Source organism: Simochromis diagramma, unplaced genomic scaffold, assembly GCF_900408965.1.
Source record: "Simochromis diagramma unplaced genomic scaffold, fSimDia1.1 OVJJ01000630.1, whole genome shotgun sequence".
Classification (NCBI taxonomy): Eukaryota; Metazoa; Chordata; class Actinopteri; order Cichliformes; family Cichlidae; genus Simochromis; species Simochromis diagramma.
The window spans coordinates 88,168-116,146 of NW_024386927.1; the positions used below are offsets into that span (position 1 = coordinate 88,168).

Here is a 27,979-nt window from a genome sequence, read left to right on the forward strand (position 1 = left end):
TGATCTTGCGCGCTCTCTACATTTAGTTAGTCCTTGGTGGCCTTCATGTAATTGGTCAAGGACACTGGGTCTGAGTGCTATGGGAATTACGATGCGATCATGGTAGAGCACTAGACCATCTGATTCTGAAAGGTGGCTTCTGGCTGCATAAAAGCCTTGCAGTGGTGAGCTCTTTGCCATTCTCCGAGGCCACCCTTGTCTGATGAAGATGATTGCTTTTTGAAGCTCTGGGTCCCTCTGTGTAGCTCTACGAATTTCCTCCAACTTATGTGACTTGATAGGTTTGCTTGTCACTACGTTGCTCACATATGCCTTGACATGGCTGTCTGTCTCGGACGGGTAGCATCCGTGCAGTGGATGTCTGGAGAGTGCGTCCGCCACCACTAACTGTTTACCGGGAACATGCTCAGCAGTGACATTAAATCGCATCAGTCGCATCAGCAATCTCTGACATCTCAGTGGCGTTTTATCAAGGTCGTATGAGTTGATCAAAGGCACCAAGGGCTTATGGTCAGTTTGTAGACGTACATGACCCATGCCTTGGATGTAGCGGGTAAAATGTTTGCAGGCCCAGACAGATGCTAAACACTCTTTTTCGATCTGCGAATATCTTTTCTCTGCGTCTGTGAGCGTGCGAGAACAAAAAGCAATGGGCCGTAACTCCCCGTCATTGTCCTGTAACAGTGCAGCACCCAGGCCATAGCTGCTGGCGTCCGCACTGACAACTGTTGATTGGCCTGCATCATAATAACAAAGTGCTGGTGCAGCCACGAGCATTGCTTTTGCTTTATTGAATGCTTGCTCCTGAGGCTCGCCCCACACCCATGCAGTCTCTTTTTTGAGTAGGTTGGAGAGGGGGTGCAGCACCGTGGACAGGCCTGGCAGGAATTTTCCGACATAGTTTATTAATCCAAGTACCTGCCTGAGTTGTTCTACATTGGTGGTGCTGGGCATCCTGGCAATAGCCTCCACCTTGCCATCATCAGGTTTCACACCATCCGCACTGATGATGTGACTGAAGAACTGTAGTTCGTTTTTTCCAAAGTGGCACTTGGACCTGTTGAGCTTAAGTCCTGATGCTTTGATTGTCTGTAATATTGCATCTAAGCATTGGTCATGCTCCTCTTTGTTAGCCCCGAAAACCAATATGTCGTCCATCACGACGACAGTCCCATCTAGGCCCTTGAGCAAGGTGCTCATGAGCCGCTGGAAGATCTCGGGTGCTGAAGTTATGCCAAATGGCAGGCATCTGAAGCAAAACCTGCCCATGGGAGTTATGAACGTGGTTAGTTTTTGGCAGCTGGGATCCAGTGGTATTTGCCAGAACCCACTGGAGGCATCCAAAGTGGAGAAAACTTTAGCCCCTGCTAACTTGGGAGTTATGTCATCCAATGTGGGCAAGATGTACCGTTCACGCTTTACTCCCTTATTCAGACGTTTTAAGTCCACACACACCCTGACCTCATCCTTGTTGCGCTTTGGAGCAGGCACCATTGGTGCACACCAGTCTGTTGGCTCGGTGACTTCCTCAATGATGCCAAGTTTGAGCATGCGCTTTATTTCCTTTTCCACTTTTGGGAGGAGAGGAAAAGGCACCCGGCGTGGGGTGGTTACACTGTACGGCACTGCATCTTCGGTCAGCTCGATTTTTACAGGTTCACAGTTCAGCAGGCCAATTTCTCCGAACACATCCTCTGTTAAGTCACTACTGATTTTGTTAACTCTAGTGACTAATCCCATACGCTTTGCTACTGTCTTCCCCAGTAGGTTACTTGCATATTGCCCTTTTATAACTGTAATCCAGTACTGGTACTTTTGGCCTTTGTACTCTGTAGCAGCAAGGAATTTACCCATGCACTTGACTTTTCCACCAGGGCTGTACACAGTTGGCTTACACTGGATAAGTTTGGGTCTCTGCTGTAGCTTATTAAGGGTCGTTTCTGTCATAACAGTGGTGTCTGCGCCTGTATCAATTTTGAAATCAACTGGACTGCCATTTACCAATAACTCAATGTCCCAGTCGGCATCTGAGCCTGACTCCTCAATGACTGTTGTTTTTGGCTCAATTACTGCTCCCAGGAAAAGCTCCCCTATGAAGAATGAATCCTCATCTGAGTCCTCTACAGCCTCAGCCCTGACCTCTTTTAGCATTTTGGTTTTGCATACAACTTCAAAGTGTCCCAACTTATTGCACTTTCTGCATCTTTTATTGCGGGCTGGGCAGTTTTCTCTTTTGTCATGCACCCTGTTGCATCTTTGGCATTTTGGTTTACTCTCACCATGTTGTCGCTCACGTACCTGATGAGGTTGGTAGTAACTCCTTCTCATGCTGTTATAATGCCTCTGTTTCACCTCATTCACCGTGCTTTCCACTCGGTCTGCACTTTGCTGTTTGACTTGTTCACTCTGGCGTGCTAGTTGAATGGCTTTATCCAAAGTTAAGTCCGCCTCGAGCTGGAGTTTTTGTGAAACATCTTTGTCAATTAATCCAATGACGATACGATCCCGGATCTGCTCGTCTTTACTGCCGCCGAACTCGCAGTGCTGCGCGAGCTCGTACAGGCTCCGCACGAAAGCCTCGACCGTCTCGCCGGCCCTCTGGCTCCGTTTGTGAAAACAGGCGCGGTCGTGGATAACGTTTCTCTTTGGGACAAAGTGCTCATCGAACTTTTGTATAACCAGATCATACTCAAACTGCGGACTTGGCCTGGCCTCCGTAGCAGCAGGAAACACAAATGAGCCATATATTGGTTCGGCATCTCTCCCCATGGAGTAAAGAAGCGAGTTCACCTGCACTTCGCCGCTCTCCATCCCTAGCTTGGACGCCACTCGAAAACGGGAGAATCTCTGCCGCCATATCGGCCACTCTGCCGGCTGTGTAAAGTCGAACGGCTCCGGAGGTCCAAATTTAGCCATTTCTTCGTGTAACTCGGCGTGAAGTCCTCAATTCTGACACCATGTCATGTTCGGAGGCAATAAGACGCAGGGTTCTCAAGCACGAACCACTTTTTATTGAATTGTAGCAGCAGTGTACGTGGCTACATCAATTTCTGGAAAAACACACATACACCGGTCTTCTAGCGACCTCTAGTGGCTGCCCTCATGGTAGCCTTACTAGGACAACATAAACAGATTTCACAACACATCCCACCTTCACACACACGTATCCTGTTTCTGCGGACCTTCCTTTGTCGTTCTGTCCCTCCACCTCTGCAGAGGCTCCACCCTAAAACCTTTGACTGTAGACCTCAGCACGTCTCGTGTGCCCAGCACTTTCACAAGCGTCTGTGTCCCTGCAGAGCACAGCTCTTCTCGTAGCTCCCATCCTGCGTTTTCTCTGTAGACGGTGCAGTTCCTGTACTCCATCAACACCCAAGCAAACGGCTCTGGTGTTTCTTGGCGGTTCCTCCATCTCCAGTGTCACCACCAGAGATGGGCAGTAACGCGTTACTGTAATCTGATTACTTTTTTCAAGTAACGAGTAAAGTAAGGGATTACTATTGGAAAAACGGTAATTAGATTACCGTTACTTTCCCGTAGGAACGCTGCGTTACTGCGTTACTAAAACCGTGATTTTTTTTTTGCGAGAATGTCTCATGACAGTGACGTAAGCGAGTGCGCCGTTCGTGACAACAGCTGTGTGCAGATCAACAATGGATCATATATCGAGTGCAGAGAGAGTATGAGCGTGCAGCGTTTAAAGCGTGGAAGTACTGACCTTACTTTGAGTTTGATTCTGTAAAAAGTGACAAAAACATTAGTGTCCATCGTGCGTGGGAAGAAAACTTCTTTTTACAGCGAAAAAAAACCCTAAACTTCCGAGCAAGCACCGAGTAGCTACGACGTGATGGGAAACTCACAGAGAAACTCGCGGATTCTTCCACTGACCGCGGCACACCTGCACCAGGGTAAACCTCCGCCTACCCCACTCCTGCTTTACAGGTGAAAATAGAGCAAAAGGACCGCTAGTCTTTGGCTTTATTTATTTTCTGCTGTGTTTTACTTGCATCTATTTGAAAGACTGAGTGTAAACACAAAAAATATTTTATTTTATGTGCTGGAATGTGCAGAAAATAGGTTTAAATGTTAAACTAATTTCTTCCAGTCAGAGAATTTTGCAGGTAATTACATTTTTGCTTGATGCATAAAGTTAAAAGATTAAAACTAATAAAACAAGTTTTAAAAAGAGACTTTTCCATTGGATTACATTTTGTATGATGGATTATGCAGAAAAAGTAGAATTGGGCTGAAAGATCTATCGCTTTATCACCTCTTCAGGTTGTAAATCATGTAACTAAGTAATTAATTACTTTTGAAAATAAGTAATCAGTAAAGTAAACGGGATTACTTTCTTGGGGAAGTAATCAGTAATTAGTTACTGATTACTTTTTCCAAGTAACTTGACCAACACTGCTCACCACAGATGCTGACCGCCCTCCATCAGCGACATGTAGCCGCTGCTGAGCTCTTTATAGATGAGAGCTCTGACAGAGGTGCTGTCACCTCCATCTATGGGACGAGATCCCAAAATAAAGGAATGAATCACGTCCACATGACGAAATGTGAAAGACGGAGGTGAAAGTGTGAAAATGGGAAAAACCAAACTATTAAATGTAAAAACAAACAAACAAAAAGGTTCATGTAAAATCTGTGATAACGACAAACAACACGAAGCTTTGAATTGTGTAGTTTTATTGCTGTTGTGTGAGGCTGCAGAGCTGCCAGCAGCAGCTCTCAGCAGGCAGCGCGATGCGCAGCTCGGCTTTAACGCTGCTGTCAGGGAGCGCTGGCGTTCATCTTCTCCTGGCAGCCGTCCCAGAAGCTCTGAAGTCTGTTGTCTTTGTTGCTGCAGAAGTCGGTGAAGTCTCTGAGCAGCCGGTCCGCCAGCCGCTCGTCGCCCAGCACTCCGGTTCTCCACGCTTTGGTCAGCATGGTGTTGTAGGCCCAGTAGTAGCCCACCCTCTCCTCTCCTCCGAACGGGCCCTGGCTGTTGGAGGTGGTGGAGTTTCTACGGCGGCGCTGCTGCCCGCTCGAATACTTCCTCTTAGCGTACGGCAGCTGCAGGAACACGGTGCCTGAAACGAGGCGGTGAAACTGGTAAGCTTCCCACAAACACAGTGGGTCTCTGTGCTGTGACGGGACTAACCTGTGACGTGGATGTACTGAGGCTTGTTCTCAGACGGGAAATTAAAGGTGGAAGCAGAAAACTTGTCATGCACGAAGCCAAACCTGGTAGAAAGAGTACAGTGTTCACACAAACGTGAAGCATGATGGAGAACTTTAAGCTGAAAATCCTAAACTCTAAGTCTGATTTCAGGAAAGGGGCCGAGTTGTAAAGGTAGAACGACACGATGAGCGCTGGCTTCACGCTGCCACAGAGCACAAACCTCACAGGAAAGTAACATGAAGCAAGCGCCTCGCCTCTTTCTTCCACACAGCTTCTGATCGTTTCATCTCCTGCCCCATCACGTGTTCGTGTTTACTCGAGTCTGTCCGTTTAGATTCACGGCTGTTATAAGTAACCATGTTTAGAGTTAGCAGCTAAAGCTAATCGGCTTGTATCCAACGTCAAGTTAGCGCAACAGGGTCAACCAAGGTTTACAAGTGAGATTCAAACACGATAAAGCCGTAGGTCGATAGAATAACAGGAAATCAAAGAAACATTGAAATGGCTGAAACAAAGAGCAGAACATTCATGAGGCAGAGATGAATCTAACGCTGTGGAGTGTTTCTAACAGATCACAGAAGCCTGCGTGTCAAAACTAGAAGCAACAAAAGAGTAATGCAGGGCCTCAAGAGGCAGAAACTGCACACTTCCTCCTTTCTTTACACTTTTAGCCCTGCAGCAGCTAACGCAGCGCTCCATGTGTAACTGACAGCACAGTGCAGACAGCGACTACAACCTGTAGAGGACGGCCTCCTGAAAGAGCTGCATCCTGTCCCAGTACGTCTCCGGTTCAAACCCTGTGTGATGACAGGACACATGCTGTCACTGAGCCACATGGACGCACACGAAAGACTCGTTCAGAGAGGCGGGAACCTTCAAAAAGGTTGTCGCTGCCATTCTTCAGCAGGCAGTGGACGTTCAGAGGAATGAAGAGCTGCGCTCTCAGCGGGTCTCCGTACAGGCAGGACGTCAGAGCGAAGGGAACTTCCAGCACCGGCACCAACAGGAAACCACAGGACGCCGCCTTCCTGTGCCAGCCTTGGACCTGATGGACAGTGACCGTTAAAACCTGTGAATCAGACACTTCCTCTGGGCTCATGTAAAGATTATGGCTGCCTGACGGCTCTTATTTTTCACACTCTCAAAGCACAGCAGTAAATCTGTCACACCGTCACTGTGCTCCAGTGCAGCGGGTGTGTTTGTAGCTGTTCTCTGTGGAGCTCAAACGTACGACCTGCAGCTGTTGTGACGGAGGTCCACAGCGTCACTGTTCACAGCCACACAAACGATTCACTTTACTCGGCCTGTCTCCCCTCGGTGTGGTTCATTCATCACATAATGACACAGTGACACTCCCACAGACAGTGTCTGCGCTCTCACAGCATTCATGTTTCTATTCTGCTACAACAGCACATGTACATACTGCATGTATACTCTGTGCACACCATGCATCAAACAGAGCTGAGCTGCAGTTTGGACGTTAGAGGGATGCACACGCTGGCTTTGACTGCAGCGCTGCTTTGAACCAGGACACGTGCTTACCATTTCAAAGAGCACTGCAGCAGTGACGGCCATCCAGTGCAGCTTGATCTCAAAGGCAGCGTTGAGGGAGAAGTTGCCGTGGTAATAACAGCTGCACCACTCAGTTCGGTCACTGCGGTTGTTGACGTCCACGTCTAGAGTGACCGTCTTCTGCTCTGGAACTGTAGCAGCTACAGGACACGTGGACAAGGGTGGGAAAACAGGAAGACGGGAGACAAAGCAGCAAAGAAAAGGAGAGGCTGAGGCACGATGAAGAGCACAGCTGCTGACGGCTTCATGGACGACCCTCCAAGGTTGGATCGACACTGACTGACACTCTGTTTTCTATATTACACACTAGCTTTGAATAAGTATTCATATACAGTCCGGTGTAGACATGTGAGCCAGCACTTATTACCAACTAATGTGTTGATATATTATTTTTGTTTCTTAATTCTGAATATTTATATGTAAGACTGAAGCTCCAGATGTGGACCGTTTAGTGCACATGGCTGCACAGACACAGGAACCTCTGCAAACTGGCACCAGCTTTATCACTGCGCTAACACCATCATTCATGTTTCCAGGTACGGGCACATTATTCCAGCTCCTGGATGCAAAGTTTAAGCCAGTCCAGCTGCAAAACAGCAATGTTTTAACAAATGATGCATTTAATGGCTGCAGGAAGCAAGAAACAAGCATGAGTGCAGGCAGCAGAGGGACAGGTGAGGACAACGCACACCACAGCACTAGTAACCCACAGCCACTGACACCACAGCGTGCACCGAGACTCCACACCACCAGTGCAACTACTGCTGCTTATGCACTAACCACACAGCATGCACTGAGGGGGCTATTTGATCACATGGATACTATTAGAACTACAGGTAGTGTGCATGCACTGGAGAACACAACGCCAGCTGTCCCGTGCAGATCTGCAGGCCCCCGTGAGGCCAGCTGAGCCCTGCATCTGTGTCAGTGACGGCGCAGGGGGAGGACGATGTCAGGGACAAACACGAATGATGGTAAATGAGGTTTGGATGTTACGTCTGTGGGTTTTACATGTAGGCTCGTGGTTTTCAGTTTGGGGTGCAGTACAGCATCGTCTGTTAATCTACGAAAACTGCAAATACATGCAAAGAAGAAGCAGAAGCACACTGTGCATCAGGGCCACTGACTACAGTCGCACATCGATTCACTGCTGTGCTACAGTTGTGTGTGTGTGAGGACTGCTGCTACAAAAACTGAAGGAACAAAGGAAATGTGTGCAAACTGAAAACCACGAGTGTTGATGCATCCAAGGCCAACAGCTGGAGGGTGCAGAGTTGAGCAGATGTTGGCCGTGATGCTACAGCCATAATCCAATCCTAAATAACTATCAGAGGCTACAGGCACTCAGGATTTCCCCTTTGGCTTGTGCAGCACTGGACCAACATCCCCAAACAAATGCAGCCTGTTCACCTTTGGTGACACGCTGGGCTCAGCCGGCCCCCTGAGGCAGGCTGCAGTACGATCTGCATCAGACTGCATTAGACGGTGTGGGTCGGGCTGGGTGTACCTAGCAGTGCAGCGGCCTGGCTGCGTCCTCCAAAGCTGCGGCTGAAGGAGCTGTGCCTACTTGCGTAGGAAGCTGGCCGGCTGGGCAGCCAGGGCAGGAGGAAGGCCGGGAGGTCGCAGGGACGCCGCTCCTCCAGCACGAAGGCCACCTCGAACCACTTTCTTGGAACAGGGAAAAATCCTCTAGTGCTGCAGTGGACCAGCCCCCGCCTGCAGCGGTGGAGAGCGGGGGGGTGGCGCCTACAGGGGAAACGGCTGTATGAGAATAACCACACGTTTAAAATGTATTCGCCGAGTTAAAAGGATGTTTGTCCGCGTGCCTGTTCACTCACCGTCCTTCTCTCCCACTATCCTGTAGAAGTAGAAGCCGTAGACAAAGGTGCGCATGGCTTCCCCCGAGGCGTGCGTCACCAAACCTTCATCCAACATTTTCTACAGAAAAGTCAGTTTATGGTTACTACAGTCATAGATGACATGGACAGAGGAGAGTGGCTGCAAGCCGAGCCCTCATGATGTCCTCCAGATTCCACACACCTGTGGCCCTCAGGTGTCACCCTCACCACAAAACTGACCTTTCACTTTGCATTTTAGGGCCACAGACCTTGTTTACATAAAGTATCGTCTGTTTTTGAGCGAAAATAAAACGAGACAATAAAATATTTAAATGTTCAGATTATTTTGACTGTCTGATGAACCACAGATCTGTGTGTTGAACTCCAGTGAGAAAGGTTTCTTTGAAGCATTTATAAATGTTAAATGGCAGCACATAATCACAGCTGTGGCCCTCAGGGGTCAAACTTGTCCTCATCTGGTTTGATTGATGCTTAATTAATATGAGGTGGATTTTTCCCCACTTTTAATTAAAACTTAATTCAAACATTTTGACACTATTTTTATTGCATTTCAAATTGAAGTCTGATAAAACCTCATTTATACCAAACGTTTCTTTGTTTTTGGGTAAAAAATAAATTAAATCATCAGTTATTGTGATTATTGTTTCACAGCCAGAGTCGGCTGCTTTGACAGATGATCACAGACGGGTTTATGTCAAAGTTCATTTAGAAAGCTGTTTTTAAACTACTTCTAATCACATCTGTTGTCCTCTGGGCTCAAAAATGACCCCGTTTGCTTTGACTGTTTATAAAGCAACAAGTATAAAATATCATCCATCTCTGTTTCAAGGTTTTATTCAACTTTATTCCAACTCATTACCTGATGATCTTCTATTGTGTCTTCATCATGAAATGAGATCACTTTTGGGATTCTATGATTAATCTTGTGTCAGCATGAAAACTTCCCTGCCAGACTCAGGATGTCATAAACTGGCCGTAGCGACTCTACTGGATGCACGGCGGTAAGAATCAACACACCCACACACAGCAAAAGTATTCGGCCCCCTTGAACTTTCCCACATTTTGTCACATTACAGCCACAAACATGAATCAGTTTTATTGGACTTCCAGGTGAAAGACCAACACAAAGTGGTGCACACGTGAGAAGTGGAACCAAAATCAGACATGATTCCAAACATTTTTTACAAATAAATAACTGCAAAGTGGGGTGTGCGTAATTATTCAGCCCCTTTGGTCTGAGTGCAGTCAGTTGCACATAGACGTTGCCTGATGAGTGCTAATGACTAAACAGAGTGCACCTGTGTGTAATCTAATGTCAGTACAAATACAGCTGCTCTGTGACAGCCTCAGAGGTTGTCTAAGAGAATATTGGGAGCAACAACACCATGAAGTCCAAAGAACACAGCAGACAGGTCAGGGATAAAGTTATTGAGAAATTTAAAGCAGGCTTAGGCTACAAAAAGATTTCCCAAGCCTTGAACATCCCACGGAGCTCTGTTCAAGCCATCATTCAGAAATGGAAGGAGTATGGCACAACTGTAAACCTACCAAGACAAGGCCGTCCACCTAAACTCACAGGCCCAACAAGGAGAGCGCTGATCAGAAATGCAGCCAAGAGGCCCATGGTGACTCTGGACGAGCTGCAGAGATCTACAGCTCAGGTGGGGGAATCTGTCCATAGGACAACTATTAGTCGTGCACTGCACAAAGTTGGCCTTCATGGAAGAGTGGCAAGAAGAAAGCCATTGTTAACAGAAAACCAGAAGTCTCTCGTTGTCCCTCCTTGTTTGTCATCGAGTTGGCTGTAGAGCAGGTCATCTGCTAATTGGATGGTTGTTGGTTCAATCTCTGTGTGCTCTAGTCTGGAGTTCTTACCAAGGTGTCCTTGGACAAGTTACTGAACCCCAACTTGGTCTCTGATGCATCTATTGGCATGTGAACGTTAAAAAGCAGAATACAAGCAGAATACATGGTGTATAATGCTTTCAGTACTCGAGCAGAAAAGCCACTGAAGGAGTATGGGACCTGGCGGTCGCACTTTTCTCCTCTCCCTTAGCTTCCCTGCTTATGTCCTTGTCTAGTCTCTGTGTTTTTTTGTATTTTCCCTGGAACATTCTCTCACAGTCTGTTCTCTAAAACCTAAAAGAGGAATTATGGATTGGATCAACTGGTCCCTGAATGCAATTGACACCCCTTTCTCAACGAGAAGTCTGGGCTCGGGTGAGCCTGAGTGCTGAAGATATCTACCTATTCGGAACCATGGTAACAGGGTTCTGGCTGATCGGAGCTGGCTTGGCCCTGACTTATCGAAGAATTAAGGAAGCGGAACCGGCTGTTCAAACCCCCACAAGGCTGCCCGCTGGGATTCAAACGATGGGAGAGGCGTGAGTTTCTCAAAATGGGCTCATTGAACGCAGCATGGATAAGATCTTGGAGAGGCTACGGCTGCTGTGAATACTCAGAATAAGATCTCTGACTGCAGACTGGATACATCTCGGAAGGGCTCGCTCGGAATAACATCTCTGGGCGCAAATTGGATGACATCTCGGGGAGGCACACTGCCGTGAGTTCTCAGAATCGGCTCCTTGAGCACAAGAAATGACAACATCACAGAACGCAAGTATGGCGAGGCTCACGGCTCTCCAACGGGAGATTGAGAGACCAGTGTTGGACTGTAGAACTGCTTTGAAATTCATATGAGCTGTTCGCACTAAAGTAAAAACCACCATCACTTCATGCGGATATCCCTTCGGCACCAGCTGCGGTCTCAAGGCTGGAGCTGAACAACAACACCCTGATAACGACTGTGTTGAGTCTGTTCCCCCCACTCCATGCAAGGCCACCTGGGTTGGCTGTTAGACTGTTTACTTAGCCTGGCAGGGAGGAGGACAGTGTCTCAGCTGAACTATGGACACGCACACACTTACATATACTGATACTGATAAGCACTCACTGACGCATCACCCTCCCTACCCCGGATCCAACTCCACCTCCAACGCTTACCTCCCCCATGATGTGGACATCGGGTCAGCTGGAGGCGCAGTCGAAGATTGCAGCGGTCCCAGATCAGATGTACACACTGGAACTCTTTCCCATGTTGCTGTCTGTGTTTATTGTGCTGTGGTGTGTTGATATCTGTGCATTCCTGTGTTATCCTTCTGTGTTACACATTTCGATGTTTTTTTCCTCGCCTGACCTGTCTCCCCAATGTGATGTTTGTATTGTATGTATTGTACGGTCGGCAAGGTCTGTCATCTCGGTTGTGGGCAAAAGACCTGCAACTGACAAATAAAGGCCATCTCATCTCATCATCTCTTGCTTGACCTTCATCATAACTGAAGTGGAAGATGTGTAGTCCTCTGACACATCTTCTATTTCACTTCATAGCCTTCTTCCACTCCTGTGGGTGGGTGATGTGGGGGCTTCTTCAGAGAAAGGGTAGCATGTGCTCTAAATATTGGCAACATTTTCTTTATCTTCTAACTCTGGATCTTCCTGATCATTGATTCTTCCTCATTATACTAGAGGACAGTATGTGCTTTGTTCTGCTGCTCATCATTTTCCACAACATGGTAATTGTTTTACTTTTTCATACTTTCTGTGTATGTATCACTGTAGGGTCGACCTTACAACATGAAGCACCTCGAGGCGACTGTTGTTGTGATTTGGCGCTGTGTAAACAAATTGTGTTGTTGGTAAGTGGCCTGTATTTGTATAGCGCTTTACTAGTCCCAACTCTTGAGCCACGATCTTGTTGTTGTTCTTGTTACACATCAGTGATCAAAGATGTGTGAAAGCAGTTTGGTGTGACAATGAGGCCATTTGCAACACATTTGCAACACTTTGGGGTCGTTTTTGACCCCTGAGGACAGCAGGTGTTAGTAAATCCAATAACAACCCCATAAATAAATCAAATTACTTAAAACTTATTCCAATCATGTATAGCATAGTACTGAATAACTCCTGTTATCTTCAGACCATTTGATGAATAAAAAACACATTTTTGATGAAAAAGATTTCTTTTCAGGTCAAAAATGACTCGAGGACAACACAAGGGTTCAAGCAGCAGCTTAGATCTGGCGTGCTCGTCTTCACAGCCTGGCTGAGCTAACACGGCGGGGCCGTCCTTCCTGGTGCGGCGCAGATCCTCCATTAACAAACAGCTTTGCTACATCGTATCTGACTATTGGAGCCACATGCAGGCTGCAAACTAACGGCGTGGCCTACACTGCAGTTATGACTCGCACTCTAATCAGCAGCAACAAACATCCTCCATCTCGTCACATTGAATCAAAGTTGGCACGAGGAAGTCCTACCTGCATGATATCCACCGCCATCCCCTGTGTGGCCACACCCTCCACGTTAGTGACCAGCCAATGAACCACTTCTGCGCTGATAAAGCAGTTGAGCGGCAGGCCCTTCTGCTCTGGGAGAAGCTGTACGCCCGTCCTGTAATGCAACCACACAGACAAATCACTGCAGAGAGTAATAGAGCAGGGCGATATGACCAAAAATACTCATCACCATATACATTTGAAAATTTGCGATAACCATATAATTGACACGTGTCAACTCCTCAACTTTATTAGTGCCCCCCCCCAGAAAAAACCATCAATGTATTTCCACTTAAACAAGCAGCTGTTTTTTATGTGCATTAAAGTTATATAAACTTTAACAGTGCAAATTCCTCGCTGACAGTTTAACCAAAAGGCATTTCCAGTGGAAACTGGCCGACACATCCTCAGCATAACCATGTATAATATCCACAACACTTAAAGAGGTTAAACACACACACAGTACGGTAATATTATGTTGAAGCACAGTACGTATCACTCCGCGAGGCTCCGCCTACGACAGCCGTAATGCTCCAACAATCCATCAAGCGGTGCGGCTTCGTAGCTTAGCAAAGTCGCACTAAAACATTTGACAGATTTTTGAGCGCCGTGTACATAAAATCGTTTCCAGGTCAGTAAACACAACCAGAGTTCATACATAAGGCACACGGGATTATAAGGGGCTCTGTCGACTTTCAGAAAAATCTAAGGATTGATTTTAAGTGTGCCGTATTTTCCAAGCAACAGGGTAATAACGACAGCCCGCTAGCATGCTCTACCAAAAATAGCGCTTTGTTGTGTATCTGACGGACGAAAGCTAAACCAGTTCCACACCACTGAAGCTGCAGCATTTTTACAAACCAGTTCTGCTTCATCCGTTTCATTCAACGATCCGCTTTCGCTCTTCTCATTCTGCGTCGCCGCCATGTGCGTATGAAAGCAAAGGCACTGCGCATGCGCGTTTTACCCATATTCTATCGCCATATTTCAGTTTCTTATCGTTGCTCAACATTACACCGGTATTACCGTGAACGGTATGATATGGCCCCGCCCTAGACTGTAACATACCGACTGAAACAAAGTGGCACTTTTCATTTGGAAGTTCAGATTGTTAGAAATGTTCTTATCTCACCTGCAGATATCCAGCGACCACACGAACCCTGAAGTATGTTTTTATCTGAGCACGTTAGTTTTGGCCATTCCTGCTGGCAGTGGCCCACGGGGAGATACACGTGCTAATGTTTCATAGATTTTCCTCCGTTATCGTACCGACTCATTGGTCCCAAACAAGCAGGAGACATTAAAAAGGAATCTTACGTGGGATGTTTGATCGCTTCCAGGATCTCCATGAGTGTGGAGGAAGAGGACAGAGAGAGGACTCCTGCTGCAGACTGCCCACTGTGAACACATCAGTGAGTGGAATTAGCAGCTCCGTGCACTGAAGTCACGATACAAAATAACGTGGGCGTTTCCTCTACACGAGGCGCTAAAAGCAACGGTCTCAGTTTAACCACAAACATTCTACAAACGGTTTTTTCTGACAAGTGTTGACTTTTAAAGTCACCTCATGAAAACTTGGATGAGCTTAATGTTTCTAAAGTATCCGAGTACATAAAAGAGCAGGTCACCTGACGTCGGTGCTGCAGGCTGCAGCTTCTCCTGTAGGCTGCGCTGCTGCTCCGGGCTGAACTCCTCTGTCTGCAGCCTCGCTCGTCTCAGCCGCCAGCTACACAGTCGCACACGTCACAAAGGTTTCCCACATTACACACTGTTTGTCACTCTGGTGGTATCTGCACATGCCGACGGTGTCAGCCACACCGACACAAAGGACGCGTGTGGATCTGCACAGCAATGAGCCGTTTAACACAAAGTCATCTGTTCCCACAGCGGGATGAGACAGGATGTCATTCCCAGTGTGCTTCATGGCTGATGGAAAGCTACCTTTGTGTTCAGGTACTGAGACAGCAGCTCACAGGAGCTGTGCTTGGAGGTAACGCTGCAGATAACATAATGTTTTAGTTGCCTCATCCCAAGCTGTGGCCTAAATGACAGTTTTCTGCTTTCCTCAGCTGGAAAACAAGAGTTGAACTTTGATACAAGCTCGGCTAAAATGTAGTTTTGTTTTTTTAACTGTCAAATATTGGAAAACAACACAAACCTTTTTTCTAACAGCCAATGGCTCAGCATGTTTGTGCTCTCGGCTCATGGTGTTTATTGGAACATTAAAAACATCAAACAAAAAAGTCGCTTCAAACTGTAGAAACGGAGATTTCTACTGGGCTGTCAACGTTAACGTGTTAGCACGTGTTAATCCGTCGTCACGGTTACGCAGTTCAAACTGTCAACACAATGAACCCGTCTGCAGCGGAGTGGACGCACTTCATACAAACTGCCTGAGATGCTCTGACAGACACATTTCAGGGATTTTGGGTCGTTCTGCGCTGCAGACGGGTTCATTGTGTTGACAGTTTGAACTGCGTAACCGTGACGACGGATTAACACGTGCTAACACGTTAACAGCCCTAATTTCTACATGTCAATATATGGACCCCAAGTGGCCCCCGGGCCACGAGTTTGACACCCCTGCTCTATAGTTTGTACATCATTAATGGAAAGCACCAGCGTAAGGACAATACATGAACAGATGTGGTCAGGTACAACAGACATGTGCACACCATCAAACATCTGCATGTACAGGCACCACATGTGACGGAGGACCACAGGACGGGCTGAGAAACTGAAGATGTTAGTGATGCAGAACCGGCTGTGACAGAAACCAGCAGAAACTGCACTGCATTATTACTAATCTGACACTAGATTCAATGCAATAAGCAGCCATAAAACATGCAAACAAACGTGACCCCAGTGCGAGGAGGCCTCAGCAAACATCACTACGAGCACTGCTGCAAAGCATGCTCAGGCAGCCACAGACAGCGACACAGCAAACGACACACACATGCACACCCAGCAACCCCGATACTAACCTGAGAGTGACAGATGGAGGAGGAACGAGGGCTACGTATAAAATCCAAAATAAAGGCCGCGTCCTGTCAGCATACAGGAAGAACACAAGCCAGGATCAAACACCCAAAGCAACAGGAACCAAACAGATTACGGCAGGAAGCACATGGAAGGAGAGAAAGCAAGAGCTGCACACCAAAGCACCATAAACGCACACGTGTCTGCAGAAGCTCAGCGTGAAGCAAAAGGACGTGTTCTGCCGGGCGCACACATCCTCACCTTGCGGGGGCTGTCTACGTATGTGGGAGCTGCGGTCACACTTGCAGGGTCACTGACGGCTGCTGAGGGCTTCGCCGTCTCCTCCAGTGTCCTGACACGAAGCACAACATTTCTAAAGACTGACACACTCCACATCAAACCACAGAATAATTATATAGTCCTAAAGTTCTGTGAAGAACCATGAACGTAATACAAGGTTCAGACAGCCACAGGTCCAGGGGACACTCACTTCTGGTTCTGCTCCATCTCCAGCAGGGCTGATAAGGCTGACGTGCCTTTCTTGCCCTGTGGTGGCGCCACGGGCTCAGCGGGGTACGGAGAGAGCGGGCTGGTCACCTGGAGCCCTTTGAGGGGCGCACTCTTCTGCTGCATATCAGATAAGAAAACGATGCGTCAGTGCCAACAACACTGGAGATCAGTGGTTTGTAACCACTTTGATGTGCTTGCAATCAAAATCTCACCCTGATGATCCTGTCAGAGCGGTGCCGCCGCCGAATACGGTTGAGACCCTCCAGGAAACGAATGAAGCCGTCCAACAGGACCCAGTCCCCGCTGTTACCCGCTCCAGCACCCGCTCCCTCTCCGTAAACGTCCCAGTGTCCCTCCCCATCCGCCACCCGACGAGCCCCTCCGGCCGGCAGCAGGAGGAAGCGAGTTCTCCAGAACTTGAGCGAGTCAATCAAACTGGGGAGGCAGAGGAAGTGACTGGCGTGTGCATATACATACACAATGTGGGAAGTTATTCAAATGCTACGGTAAAAAGGACAGTAACGTCCCGACAGCACCGCTACCTGAAGTCCTCAGAGCCACCAGAGCAGATGTACTGGTCCAGGTAGTTCCACTTGTACTCCTCCAGTCTCTCGTGTCCAAACTCGACCCAGCAGCAAACAAACTGAGCATCAGAGTGCGGAGGACACAGGCTGTAGCTGTACTGGATCTGAGCCGACTCGTACGGGTACCTGAAACACACGAGCTGCTGTCGGTCCCAGCGTGGCGTTCGCGCTAACATGAGAAACAGTTCACGCATGTCTCCACGCGTCACATCAGCCAACGATTCTTCGGCTCGTTCATTCACAACTGCTCACGTCAGACAGAGTGTCCTGGAGTCGCAGCGACCAGTTAAACCAGTTCAGTCTGTCACCACGCGTGCTCTGCTTCAGACGGCTCCATCACCTCCATCGTACACAACATGTAATTACCAGCTTCAGCCAACAGTTACATTCAGTTCATTTCAACCACTTAATCTGTTACTTTTGCTAGTAATGGATTACTTTTCTACTTAGTAATTCCAAATACTGCTTTAAGCTATCAATCTACACAAAAGTAAAGTTGGATTTTAGCCAAATAATTATTGTTTTTATCTCATTACTTATTAACAAAAGCTGCTGCTGCCTCCGTCTGTTTCTACACGTCAGTGTGGATCCAGGCACGGGTCCTCAGAGGGGGGCAGGTTAGCACCGGCAGGCCTGCGCAGGACTAAGAGCCCTGCTCTGACAGGACACGCCTGCTGGTTCTCGTGTTGGTGTATTTGGGCCGGGTGCACTCACTTTGGCAGGTAGCGAGTAACCGTTATGATCTTGTCTTTGAGGCAGACTTTGTGGAAGGTGCGGCCCATGCTGAGCCAGTAAACGCTCTCCTCCTCCTCTGTCCGACGCAGAGACACCAGACCTGAAGACACGAGAAGAATCGGGTCACACGTAGTGACAAACATCTGGTGTTTCTCTTTAAGACGCCACAGCTGGCACACGGACGTCTGTTCTACGGTTATTATGACTGAAGCGTTGACAGATAAGCAGCTGCAGCCCAAAGAGAAGACGCGTTGTTTCGTCTTCATCTACAGACCGGCTCTGCACTCAATGTGCAACTGGAAAGAACAGCATCCAACATCATACGTGCACCCACCATCCAGTGATTGAAAACAGAGCTCGCACTGTCACATACCTCGAGCCGGCCTTCTTCTAAAAACTGAAAAAACAAAACTTTTAAATTCAGTTTTCAGCTGTAAACACAAACAGATACTCTGAAGAATACTACAAAGTACAGCTGCTTTATTTGTTTCTGCTTCCTCTGTGTTTGCTCAGACTAATGATGATGACGATGTAATAGATTACAAAGAGTTCTTTCACCTCTGGAGTACAGCGGACTGCTGCCGAGGGGCGTGGCCACAGCGGGCTGCTGTTTTCTGTTATTGGGCTGGACGATGATCTGGTAGCCCTGCATCAGCCTCTGACAGATGAACTCCTCAAACACCTGAGATGCACCCATCACGGGAACGTCATCTTCACGCCTGACAGGAGAACAAAGATGGAGGGCGCATCTTGTTTCAGAAATATGATTGTAGACAGGAAACCTCGAAGTTTCTCTTTAACCAGAAAAATGGTAAATGGTACAGCGCTTTACTCAGTCCCTATGGACCCCAAAGCGCTTCACACACACATCCACCCACTGGTGATGGCAGCTACATGTAGCCACAGCCGCCCTGGGGCGCACTGACCGAGGCGAGGAAGAAAAACTCGGGTCACTCAGTTATTATTTTATACCAACTGTGGTTTAGACCCACGCCTGTGTGGACTGGACACTCGTATCAGTGGTAAAAGGACTGATTCTTAGACAGCTTTTCTCCTCTCCCCGAGTACTCCGAGCGCTCTACACACGCCACATGAATCACTCACAGCCAGTCTCCCAAACACTGACTCCAAGCTGAGTCAAACAACATCCACGCTCCGATGGATGCATCGGAGAGCAGCTTGGGGTTAGTATCCTGCCCACATGCAGACTGGAGGAGGCAGGGGTGGAAACACCAACCTCCCGATCAGTAGGTGACCTGCTCTACCTCCTGAGCTACAGCCACCCCCACAGCTGGCTGAGCAGGTAACATCGAGACTCCCTGCTCTTTGTTCTTGCAAACACGGACGGGAAAAAGGCTGTTAGGAGCGTGAGAGCAGCAGGCCCAGACAAATCGCCCCGCTGCACTCTCCACAGAGCGTTTGCTCATTATCTACCACCCTGTTAATGACCCAAAGTGTCCTCGAGTACAAGCTGTAAACCAGTGAAGCTGATTCTGACTCGTTCGGGTCATAACCTGAAACCCTCAAACCCCGCCTACAGACGGGGCGGAGCCTACCTGTCCAGGTCGCTGTGCGGCAGCAGATCGTAGCAGCCCTCGGTGTAGTCGTTCTGCAGCGTCTGCCGGTCAGGGAAGTAGTCCGTGGTAAGCGGGAGGCACGCCGGCGTGGTCAGGGACTTCCAGTCCACTCCCACTGTGCAGCAGAAGCTGGGCACTGTGGGGGGTGCAGATAGCAGCAGGCCTTCACACGCGCACACACACACGCACAGCACACACAGCAAAACAACAAATCCCCGCAGCACAGACAAATGCAGGTACCCAGAGTGGAGTGGTACAAATGTGGGGGCGAGGATCAGGGAGCGTGGTGGGTGAAGACAGGGAGGAGGTGCAAACGACACAGAGTGGAAAAGAGGGGAAGAAAAAACAAGAGATGTGTTACTTAGTGGCCTGATGCTCCCGAGGGCCTGACGGTGCGCAGCAGCGATCACACATGCAGATTGTGGTCATGTGACGGTCAGGCTGTGATGGCGTCACTCACAAGAAAGTGAAAAACGTTCTTAGCAAAGGCGTGAAGTTCTCCTTCATGCAAACACACAGAGGTGAACAGTGGGTTCAGAAGCTCTGCACCGCCATGCAACAACAGCACACTGCAGAGAGCAAGGAGGTCGCGGCGTTTGAAGACGACAGGACGGCGAATTAATTTCAGCTGCGTCATCAGAAAGTGTTGAGAGAAAGCTAGAAAACAGCAGGACGGGGAGAGGGTGACCCGGCGCCACGTGACCTGTGACGTCGTTTATATCTGCCGACCCCGGAGAGACTCGCCGCCAAAGCCCTCGCAGGGAACTCGGGCTTTAGTGGCAGTTTGGTGATTTCAAATATTTATGATCCCAGAGTCTACCTGCAGTTTTCAAACAATTTGTGATACTCATCAACTGGTCCCATTTCATTTCTATAAAGTCAACTGGAACTTACTGGGATCGGCACCAGTGGCAGAGAAGTCTTGAAATGAGCTGCGGTTGGTGAAAGTTCCTGTGGACAAAGACACAGCAGTGTTATCCTGCATGTGCAAACACACACACAGCATCAGGCTTCACACAGTCACTGAAATGAACTCTGGAAAAAATCAACCACGTGAGATTCAAACGTAAACTACAAACATGGAGGACATGCTGTCAGCAGGCTGCGAGGCTCTAACGCTTCGGTCTTCACTGCATAGGTGTCAAACTCTGGCCCGCGGGCCAAATTTGGCCCACAAAGCCATACAAAATTACTATTAGAGCTGGCCTGCCAGTATCATACAGTGCATGTACTGCTAATACTACAACTCCCAGAATGCTCTGTTGGTGTTTTGGCATGTCATTTTGAATTCTGGCCCACTGTGTATTTGAGTTTGACACCCCTGCTTCACTGTGACACGTGACTAAACCTCACATACACCTTTGATCCCAACACGCCGACGCCATGTGACAAACCGTCCCACTGTTACGCGTTGGGCTGAGGACGCTCTGAATGAATCTGTGATGAAGGTTACGCTCAGCGGGCTCTTAGCTGGACAAACCCCAGCAGCGCTGACGGCTTTTCATAAACGGATGGTGTGAGAAACTCTACAACGTGGTTTTAGTCTCAGAACATTTTCCAAACCAAACCCTCCGGCTCACTGCCACAGATCCTTTCTGCTCGGTCTGGATAAACGCAGCTAGCTCGGGTGACGCGTAACGAGCACTGATAAGCGCTCAGGCTTCAGCAGCTGTATCACCGCTGTTGTTGCTCCCCGGGCTTCCAGTGAACTCCTCCCCTCCTGCAGCGGGATAGAGGCCGTTGTCTCCTGCGTGGCGCGAGGTGCTTCGCCTTAAATGAAGAGGCAGAAAAAGCAGCGATCACTCGGCGTGCCGGGCTTTGTTTATGGAACAAATGTTTGCCCGCTGAGTGTGACTAACCTTCCGGTGGCCTCGTGATAGGCGAGCTCCAGCAGCTCCGCAGAGGTGTGGGCGGGGTCTCTCTGCTGGCTGTCCTGCAGCTCCGCCATGTTCTGCCTGGTCTGATGATGGATCTGGATGGCCTCCCCAGAAGGACCTGTTGAACACTCGTGTGTCTGAGTCTCACTGCATCAGTCGTTGGCCCTTTGCCATTTAGATCATCTACGAAGGTTACGCGGGATAAGAAACATGGCTGACACCTGGGCGGGCAAACCCTCGGTGTGTGGATGCAGCCAGCGCCGACACACTGCCGGCTTTTCCATTTAATACTTTTAACTTTCTACAGAGACTAGCTGGTGTGTCAGAGGCGGGCCAGGCGTCTTTGCACCTGGACCTCTTCCACGTGTATGTTTGGGAACTTCTCAAACTTTACTGGAACATTAAATATCGATAAATAAATGGGATTTCCAGCTCTTTGTAGCACATGCTAAACGAAGCACTAGCTGGACGGTCCGAGGGAGATGTTTTCCTCCTGTTTAAACTTTGCATCAGAACCGGTGTTGACACCACGTCAGAGAGCTCCAGCCTTCATCGCCTCGGCCCCTCATGTGTGGCACCACTACTAAACTTCATAAATGAATGTTGGCAGTGCGCCGGGATGAATTCATTCCACACTTTGTGAACCAAAGCGTGTTTCCTAGACTGTGTAAAACCTCACCGACAGGAAACGTGTGCATCCAGCGGCGGCGGTTGGACGTGAGCTTCATGGGCATCCTGGATGGGGTGAAGGGATTGATGAGCGCTCTCTGAGGAGCGTAACCTCCCGGCCGGATGTGCAGCGTGGACTCGGCACTTCCCACTGTGAACCTCCCCGGGGCGCTGGAGTCCCGCTGAGACTCCATCATCTTCTCTAAAAGGTCTGAGCGACACAATGAGATTAGAAAAGGAATGCAACAGCGACCCCTGCAGGTGGGAGGACTTTACCTCTGGTGCTGGTGTATCCCAAAGAACTGCTGACTTCATACTGAGCAGTAGGCATCCGGGGTATCAGCAGCATGTTGGACACGGGACCCAGGCTGTCATCAGAGGCCAGGCTTCGTTGTTCGTCGGGACCTCCTGAGCGAACCGGAGGGGACGCACCTATGCCCGTGCTGACGTCCACCGAGCCCCAGCTCTTCCTCCCACTCTCTTTGTCTCGAGCCATTCTGAAAGATAAGCAGCCGCTACTGCATAACAAAGCTGAGGGGTCACTGACTGTGCTGTTCTGTGCTAAATACCCGTTACCTCCAAAAGCACCAAAGCAGTCAGCTACCTGAAGTTTGTGCTCCTCTGAATTCGTGAAGGACCTGGAAGTCGGAACACCTGAGCATCGTAGGCGTCGTAGTCCACCTGTATGGGCAGCGCGTTATCACAGTCCTTTGGCACACAGAGAGCTGGAAAAATGACAAAGTCAGCATCCTGCTTCACAAACCAGAGGACAGCAGAGAGATCGATGCTCAGCACTTACTGTGCTCTTTGCTGCTCTTGAACTTCTCTGCTTGAAGCTAGAAATATGTTAATGAGATTTTTAACCACGAAACAAGTTTTCAGGCCACCAACAATGCTGTGAGTAACATTATGCCGACGTACCTTATGGCCAGCGAGTTTAATCCGAGGGGTGAAGGAACCACACGAGTTCTGGCTGCTGGAAGTGTAGAAGCTGTGGACGAGGAGCAAAACGGGAATCAATCACTCGGCTCCACCTCGCCATTGATCGTCATTTCAATTCAGCCGTAGCAGTTTACACAGAGGCTCCTAACGAGCTACAGTTATGCTGCACATCAGGACACAAGCACGCCCAGCTCCTGCTCGGTGTGGACGAGGCCGCGGTCAGGCCGAGGGTACGCTCCTCTCAGCCTGTCACTGTGGCCGTGGGAGCAGCCACAGTGTTACTCAGTCTGGAGCCGTTTCACCAGAGACGTGAGATGAAAGTCATCAGGTGACGGCAGCTTCATGCAAACAGTTGTTGGTGATTATGAAAAATATACTTCTCTCTTTGTTCACTAACGAGTCGCTCTAACACGCTGAGGCTGAACCTCGTCTTACTGGCTCCAGTAAAAGCATCACTGGCACCAGTCATGAGGGCTTGCCTGTGGTTGATCCAGTGAGGAAGGTTGTAGTCGTCACCCACACCACAGTCTCCGGGTGGTGTCCTGTTGTGTAGCTGCAGCGGGAGGGACAGAGCATCAGGGACACACACTCTCTCACACACACACTCACACACACACACACTCACACACTCACACACTCACACACACACACTCACACACACACACTCACACACACACACACACACTCACACACACACACTCACACACACTCACACACACACACACACACACACTCTCACACACTCTCACACACTCTCACACACACTCACACACACACACACACCTTGAATAGAGGCACTGCATGCAGTGGCTGCTCCCCCATGCACACCAGGTCCACACCGATCCCTGGAAGGACACAACTGTAACTGTAACACGGTGTCTGCTTACTCGTTGGCGAGCATGCTGTGTTTGCACGTTCACTCACCGTTGTCAATCATTCGCTGTTTGGTGAGAATCATGAGCAGACGGTCGACTTCGAACACGCCCACCCCAGGCGTGATGACCACTGACATCTGGCCTGTGCGGTCGAAGTTCCGGTTGATGTAGTGCTTGTCGAACACTGAGGGAACAGTGGAGACTGACTGTGTTTGGTTGTTAATAGTAAAGAAAATGCTGCAGCAAGAGTCCTGACAGGGACTAGAAAGAGAGAGCAGATTTCTCCTGTTTTTGCTTCCTGTTAAATCCAGAATTCAAAATCCTGCTCCTCACATACAAGGTCTTAAATAATCAGGCCCCATCTTATCTTAATGACCTTGTAGTACCATATCACCCTATTAGAGCACTTCGCTCTCGCTCTGCAGGCCTACTTGTTGTTCCCAGAGTATTTCAAAGTAGAATGGGAGGCAGAGCCTTCAGTTTTCAGGCCCCTCTTCTGTGGAACCAGCTTCCAGTTTGGATTCAGGAGACAGACACTATCTCTACTTTAAGATTAGGCTTCAAACTTTCCTTTTTGCTAAAGCATATAGTTAGGGCTGGACCAGGTGACCCTGAATCCTCCCTTAGTTATGCTGCAATAGACGTAGGCTGCCGGGGGATTCCCATGATGCACTGGGAGTTTCTTCTTCACTCACTATGTATTAACAGACCTCTCTGCACTGAATCATATCTGTTATTAACCTCTGTCTCTCTTCCACAGCATGTCTTTATCCTGTCTTCCTTCTCTCACCAACCAATCACAGCAGATGGCCCCGCTGCTGGTTCCAAGGTGGCTGCAGACCAGTTTGTGGTGGACGCTGTGACTTAATAATAATCCACACTGACTGTCTCTGTGTGAGGACTCACTAGTTTCACCAGAATCCTGCACAGGGCCTTTAAACGACAACAAAATGTGTAAGACATTTAAGGGAAGCTGCAGCAGCACCTACCATTGAACGACAGGTTAATGGCTTCCAGGTAGTTGCCTTGGGCAGCGGTGGCGTTGTAACCGACAGGAAAAGCATCTGTGACGAATGTGAGCGAGCACACGGGTCAGACTGTGGACGGGAACGAATGCAAAGATCTACGAGTCGGCGAAGGACACGGATCACTACCTGCTTCTTTCAGTCGCACCAGCACTGGATACTGGATGAAGAGCTTCTTGATAGTGACCAACATCGACGTCCACTCATCCCGTCTCTCGTTCTGAGCTACGACCCTGACGAGTAGAATCAGGTTCACAGGCCGCTCTGTCGCTGGTATCCACAGGTGTTGGGATGCTTACCTGTAGAAGTCTTCATAGAAGCGTCCCTCGTGGTCTTCTCTGATGGAGCCTCTAAGAATCTCTGGAAATTCCTCTGAACAAGATAAGATATCGCGTTTATTTACCAGCAAACACACATCACACGTTAAAGCTAAATGTTCTTGTCACGCTTACACACAAAACCAAACAACAAGAGAACGAGGGTCCCCTCCACACCCGCCTGCGTGAGCAGTTACTTTACTCACAGTTGGGGAAAAAGAGAAACCTCCTGTTTGCAAACCAGCAGTGCAACAAGGCTGACCAAACATGTGTCTCAGCTCACACTGACCTAATGTTTTGGCGTTGTAGAACGTGCGTGAGAACAGTACCACCGTCACCTCGTGGCTGCAGTTCTTCTCCTGGTTTGGGATTAAACATGCGAGGAGCGTGAGAATCATTCATATGGTGACTGAGAGGAAACAGCAGGGTGCTGATACAAACAGGGCGAAGGAAGAGAAGCACAAACCTTCCACTTAGTGAAAAGGTCAGACAGAAAACCATTGACAGCCTTTTCAAAGTAGAGGTCGCCTAAGAGAAACGGCTGGATTAGACACGGCATGAAAAGCTCGCCTTAAAAACAGAAACATCAAATCATCTTACCGTAGATGTCAAAGTCCCACATCTCACAGCTCATCTGGATAAAGATGTAAACCATGGCAGACGTAGATCTGAACACCACCTGTGTCACAGCAGCATAGTGTCTGACAGCAGGAAGCAGGTGGAGAACACGTTTGTGGCGTTTTCCTCCACACCAGAGGAGATTTTATATCCAGTGGAAAACAGCAAATCAAGTTACCGACACAACAGCTGTTGCTTCTTCATGCAAGTCTGAGTTCAGGTGTGAGCTGTCCTGTTCAGCACCAGGATACACGTGAAGTAACCTACATCCTACCACAGGCTACAAAAACACTGATTCACTTTCTTTTAGCTCTTTAGTCAGTAAAGTAGTGATGCAGGACCGGAGGAGGTCAAACCTTTCAGTCGGAACTTTATTGATACTCTTGGTTATTACAATGACATGTTAACGTCTTTGCAACATGCGGACACTGTGGGATGGATAAAAACAGGGCCAGCGTTTCCTTGGCTGCGGTAACGACAGATGGCTGCATCAGCATCTTCTTCCACTTACCCTGGTGTCTTCACTGATGTAGCCACAGGTCACCTTCTCTCCTTTCACCCAGAGTTCACTGGCCTGAGCTCTGAAGATTCAAACACATCTTTAGTATGAAAAACTCACTTCATTCGCCATCGTGAACAAAGCGTAAATGTCACTAGCACTAAAATGCCTCATCCTTCTGGTTAACCCTTACAAACAGCGCTGTGAAGTCATTTCATTTATGTACCTGATTCCTGCGAACTCAACCTTCTGGGTCACGTAAGCACATGTGCTCACCTGGAAGGAACCAGAGCACAGCAAACGTAAATACCACCGCGCACGCAGCATTCAAATGGACCTGACGCTCACATGGCCCACCAGGCTTTTCTTCAGTCTCCACATGTCTCCTCTGCCGATGTACTGGTCCTTGAACGTCAGCTCCACCAGGTCCAGCGTTACATCCTGACAGACAAAAATCAGACACTGTGTCCCAGCGACGGTCGAGGGGCCGAGGAGCGCTCGGAGCCAACGTACCTTAGGGTCGACGATGTTAACGATGACATCCTGGTATGCACGCAGCTTGAAGGCCTGTGCTACAGTCTGGTCCACACTGATCGTCTCTGTAACGACAACATGTCCATCAGCTGTAAGGCAGAGCTATCATATTACCCATGTACATAAACACACAGCGCCAGCAAGCATGAAAGCTGACATCAGGGCCAAAGGAGCCCTGCAAGTACATTTTCATTTACAGTGCTGTTTTTAAACACAGCACAAAAACCCTGGTAACAGCTCAGGCTTCAGACTGATCCAAGCATTCAGATCCTGCCTCTACACGTGTGAGTGAGCAGGGATCAGACCTTGATCAGCCCAGAAACAGAGAAAAGCTGTCTTAAAGGGAAATGACTACATTAAAAAGTCAATCGTATTGTCTATTGCAGGAATAAGCCATCAGGTTTTATCTTATAAAGAATAAATGACACGTTTAAACACCACAAACACGCTGCTACCTCAGATTACCTTTCTGTAGGTCCTCTTTGAGGCTCTTCACCTGCAGCAGGAGGGGGCTGGGAATATTTCACAAGGGACAAGGCCACATTATAGTTTCATTGGCAGACGCTTAACCCTATAAAAATACAGCAATCTCACATAATCTCACCTGTATTCATCGGTGGGATGTGCAATCTCAATTATGTTCCCCAAAGTGACTTGAGGGAAAACTTTTGGGTTGACAACCAACTCATCGTCTACTCGGAGGATAAGTTCATTTGCAAAAGCAATCAAATCTTTGCAGAGAAGCAAACACGGAGAAGAGTCTCTACTCACCGCTTCCACCGAAACCTTTCTTGTGCAGCACAAGCTTATAGGACTTACTGGTCTTCATGGTTTAACCGGCTGGGAAACAAAACCACGAGACCATCAGTGACATCTCAAACCAATGAGAGAGCTGAATTCTGGCTCATATGAAGGTATCGACCCTGCCACGGCATTTTCCCGTGAGGACCAACAAGCAGCTGCCAAGCAGGACTTACGCAATAACGGTCTTAACTACTACTTAACACTAAAGGAAGACATAAACACGTGGGCACGAATAAAACAGTACCTGAACTCTATTTCTCCAACAATTCACTGCCAGCAGCTCAGATTGTCCACGGATGGTGATAGCATTGTAGCCTAGCAAACGACAAGTGGCTGTAACAGCTTACAGCATCGACCTGACAGCAGCACCAAGGCGGTTATAACTACCTACAATGAAAAGGCATCCAAACAACTCAGATCAGGTTTAACTACTGCTTCCAGGCAGACATATATAGCAGTCGTGTGACTGACTATTACCTACACTCTGTACGCTTCCTCCATA

At 48.5% G+C, this 27,979-nt stretch overlaps 1 protein-coding gene across 1 annotated transcript; it reads right to left on the minus strand.

Annotated features, from left to right (window-relative positions):
• Nucleotides 1-4,675: 4,675 nt before the first annotated feature.
• LOC120736673 (GATOR complex protein DEPDC5-like) lies at nucleotides 4,676-27,948 on the minus strand. Its single transcript, XM_040036931.1, is given in 45 exon segments — nucleotides 4,676-5,075; nucleotides 5,147-5,229; nucleotides 5,904-5,964; nucleotides 6,041-6,212; nucleotides 6,710-6,879; nucleotides 8,247-8,411; nucleotides 8,414-8,500; nucleotides 8,578-8,677; nucleotides 12,915-13,047; nucleotides 14,250-14,330; nucleotides 14,561-14,658; nucleotides 15,917-15,979; nucleotides 16,173-16,263; nucleotides 16,402-16,538; nucleotides 16,634-16,856; nucleotides 16,964-17,131; nucleotides 17,720-17,840; nucleotides 18,114-18,137; nucleotides 18,299-18,459; nucleotides 19,297-19,480; nucleotides 20,212-20,268; nucleotides 20,996-21,087; nucleotides 21,177-21,312; nucleotides 21,874-22,074; nucleotides 22,140-22,360; nucleotides 22,468-22,588; nucleotides 22,663-22,699; nucleotides 22,785-22,854; nucleotides 23,285-23,358; nucleotides 23,589-23,650; nucleotides 23,730-23,864; nucleotides 24,670-24,744; nucleotides 24,835-24,938; nucleotides 25,005-25,077; nucleotides 25,312-25,381; nucleotides 25,489-25,550; nucleotides 25,623-25,701; nucleotides 26,152-26,221; nucleotides 26,366-26,415; nucleotides 26,497-26,580; nucleotides 26,653-26,738; nucleotides 27,139-27,185; nucleotides 27,278-27,365; nucleotides 27,445-27,513; nucleotides 27,722-27,948. Coding segments are annotated over 44 exon segments (4,773 nt in total). The 5' UTR covers nucleotides 27,503-27,513; nucleotides 27,722-27,948; the 3' UTR covers nucleotides 4,676-4,776.
• Nucleotides 27,949-27,979: the final 31 nt, after the last annotated feature.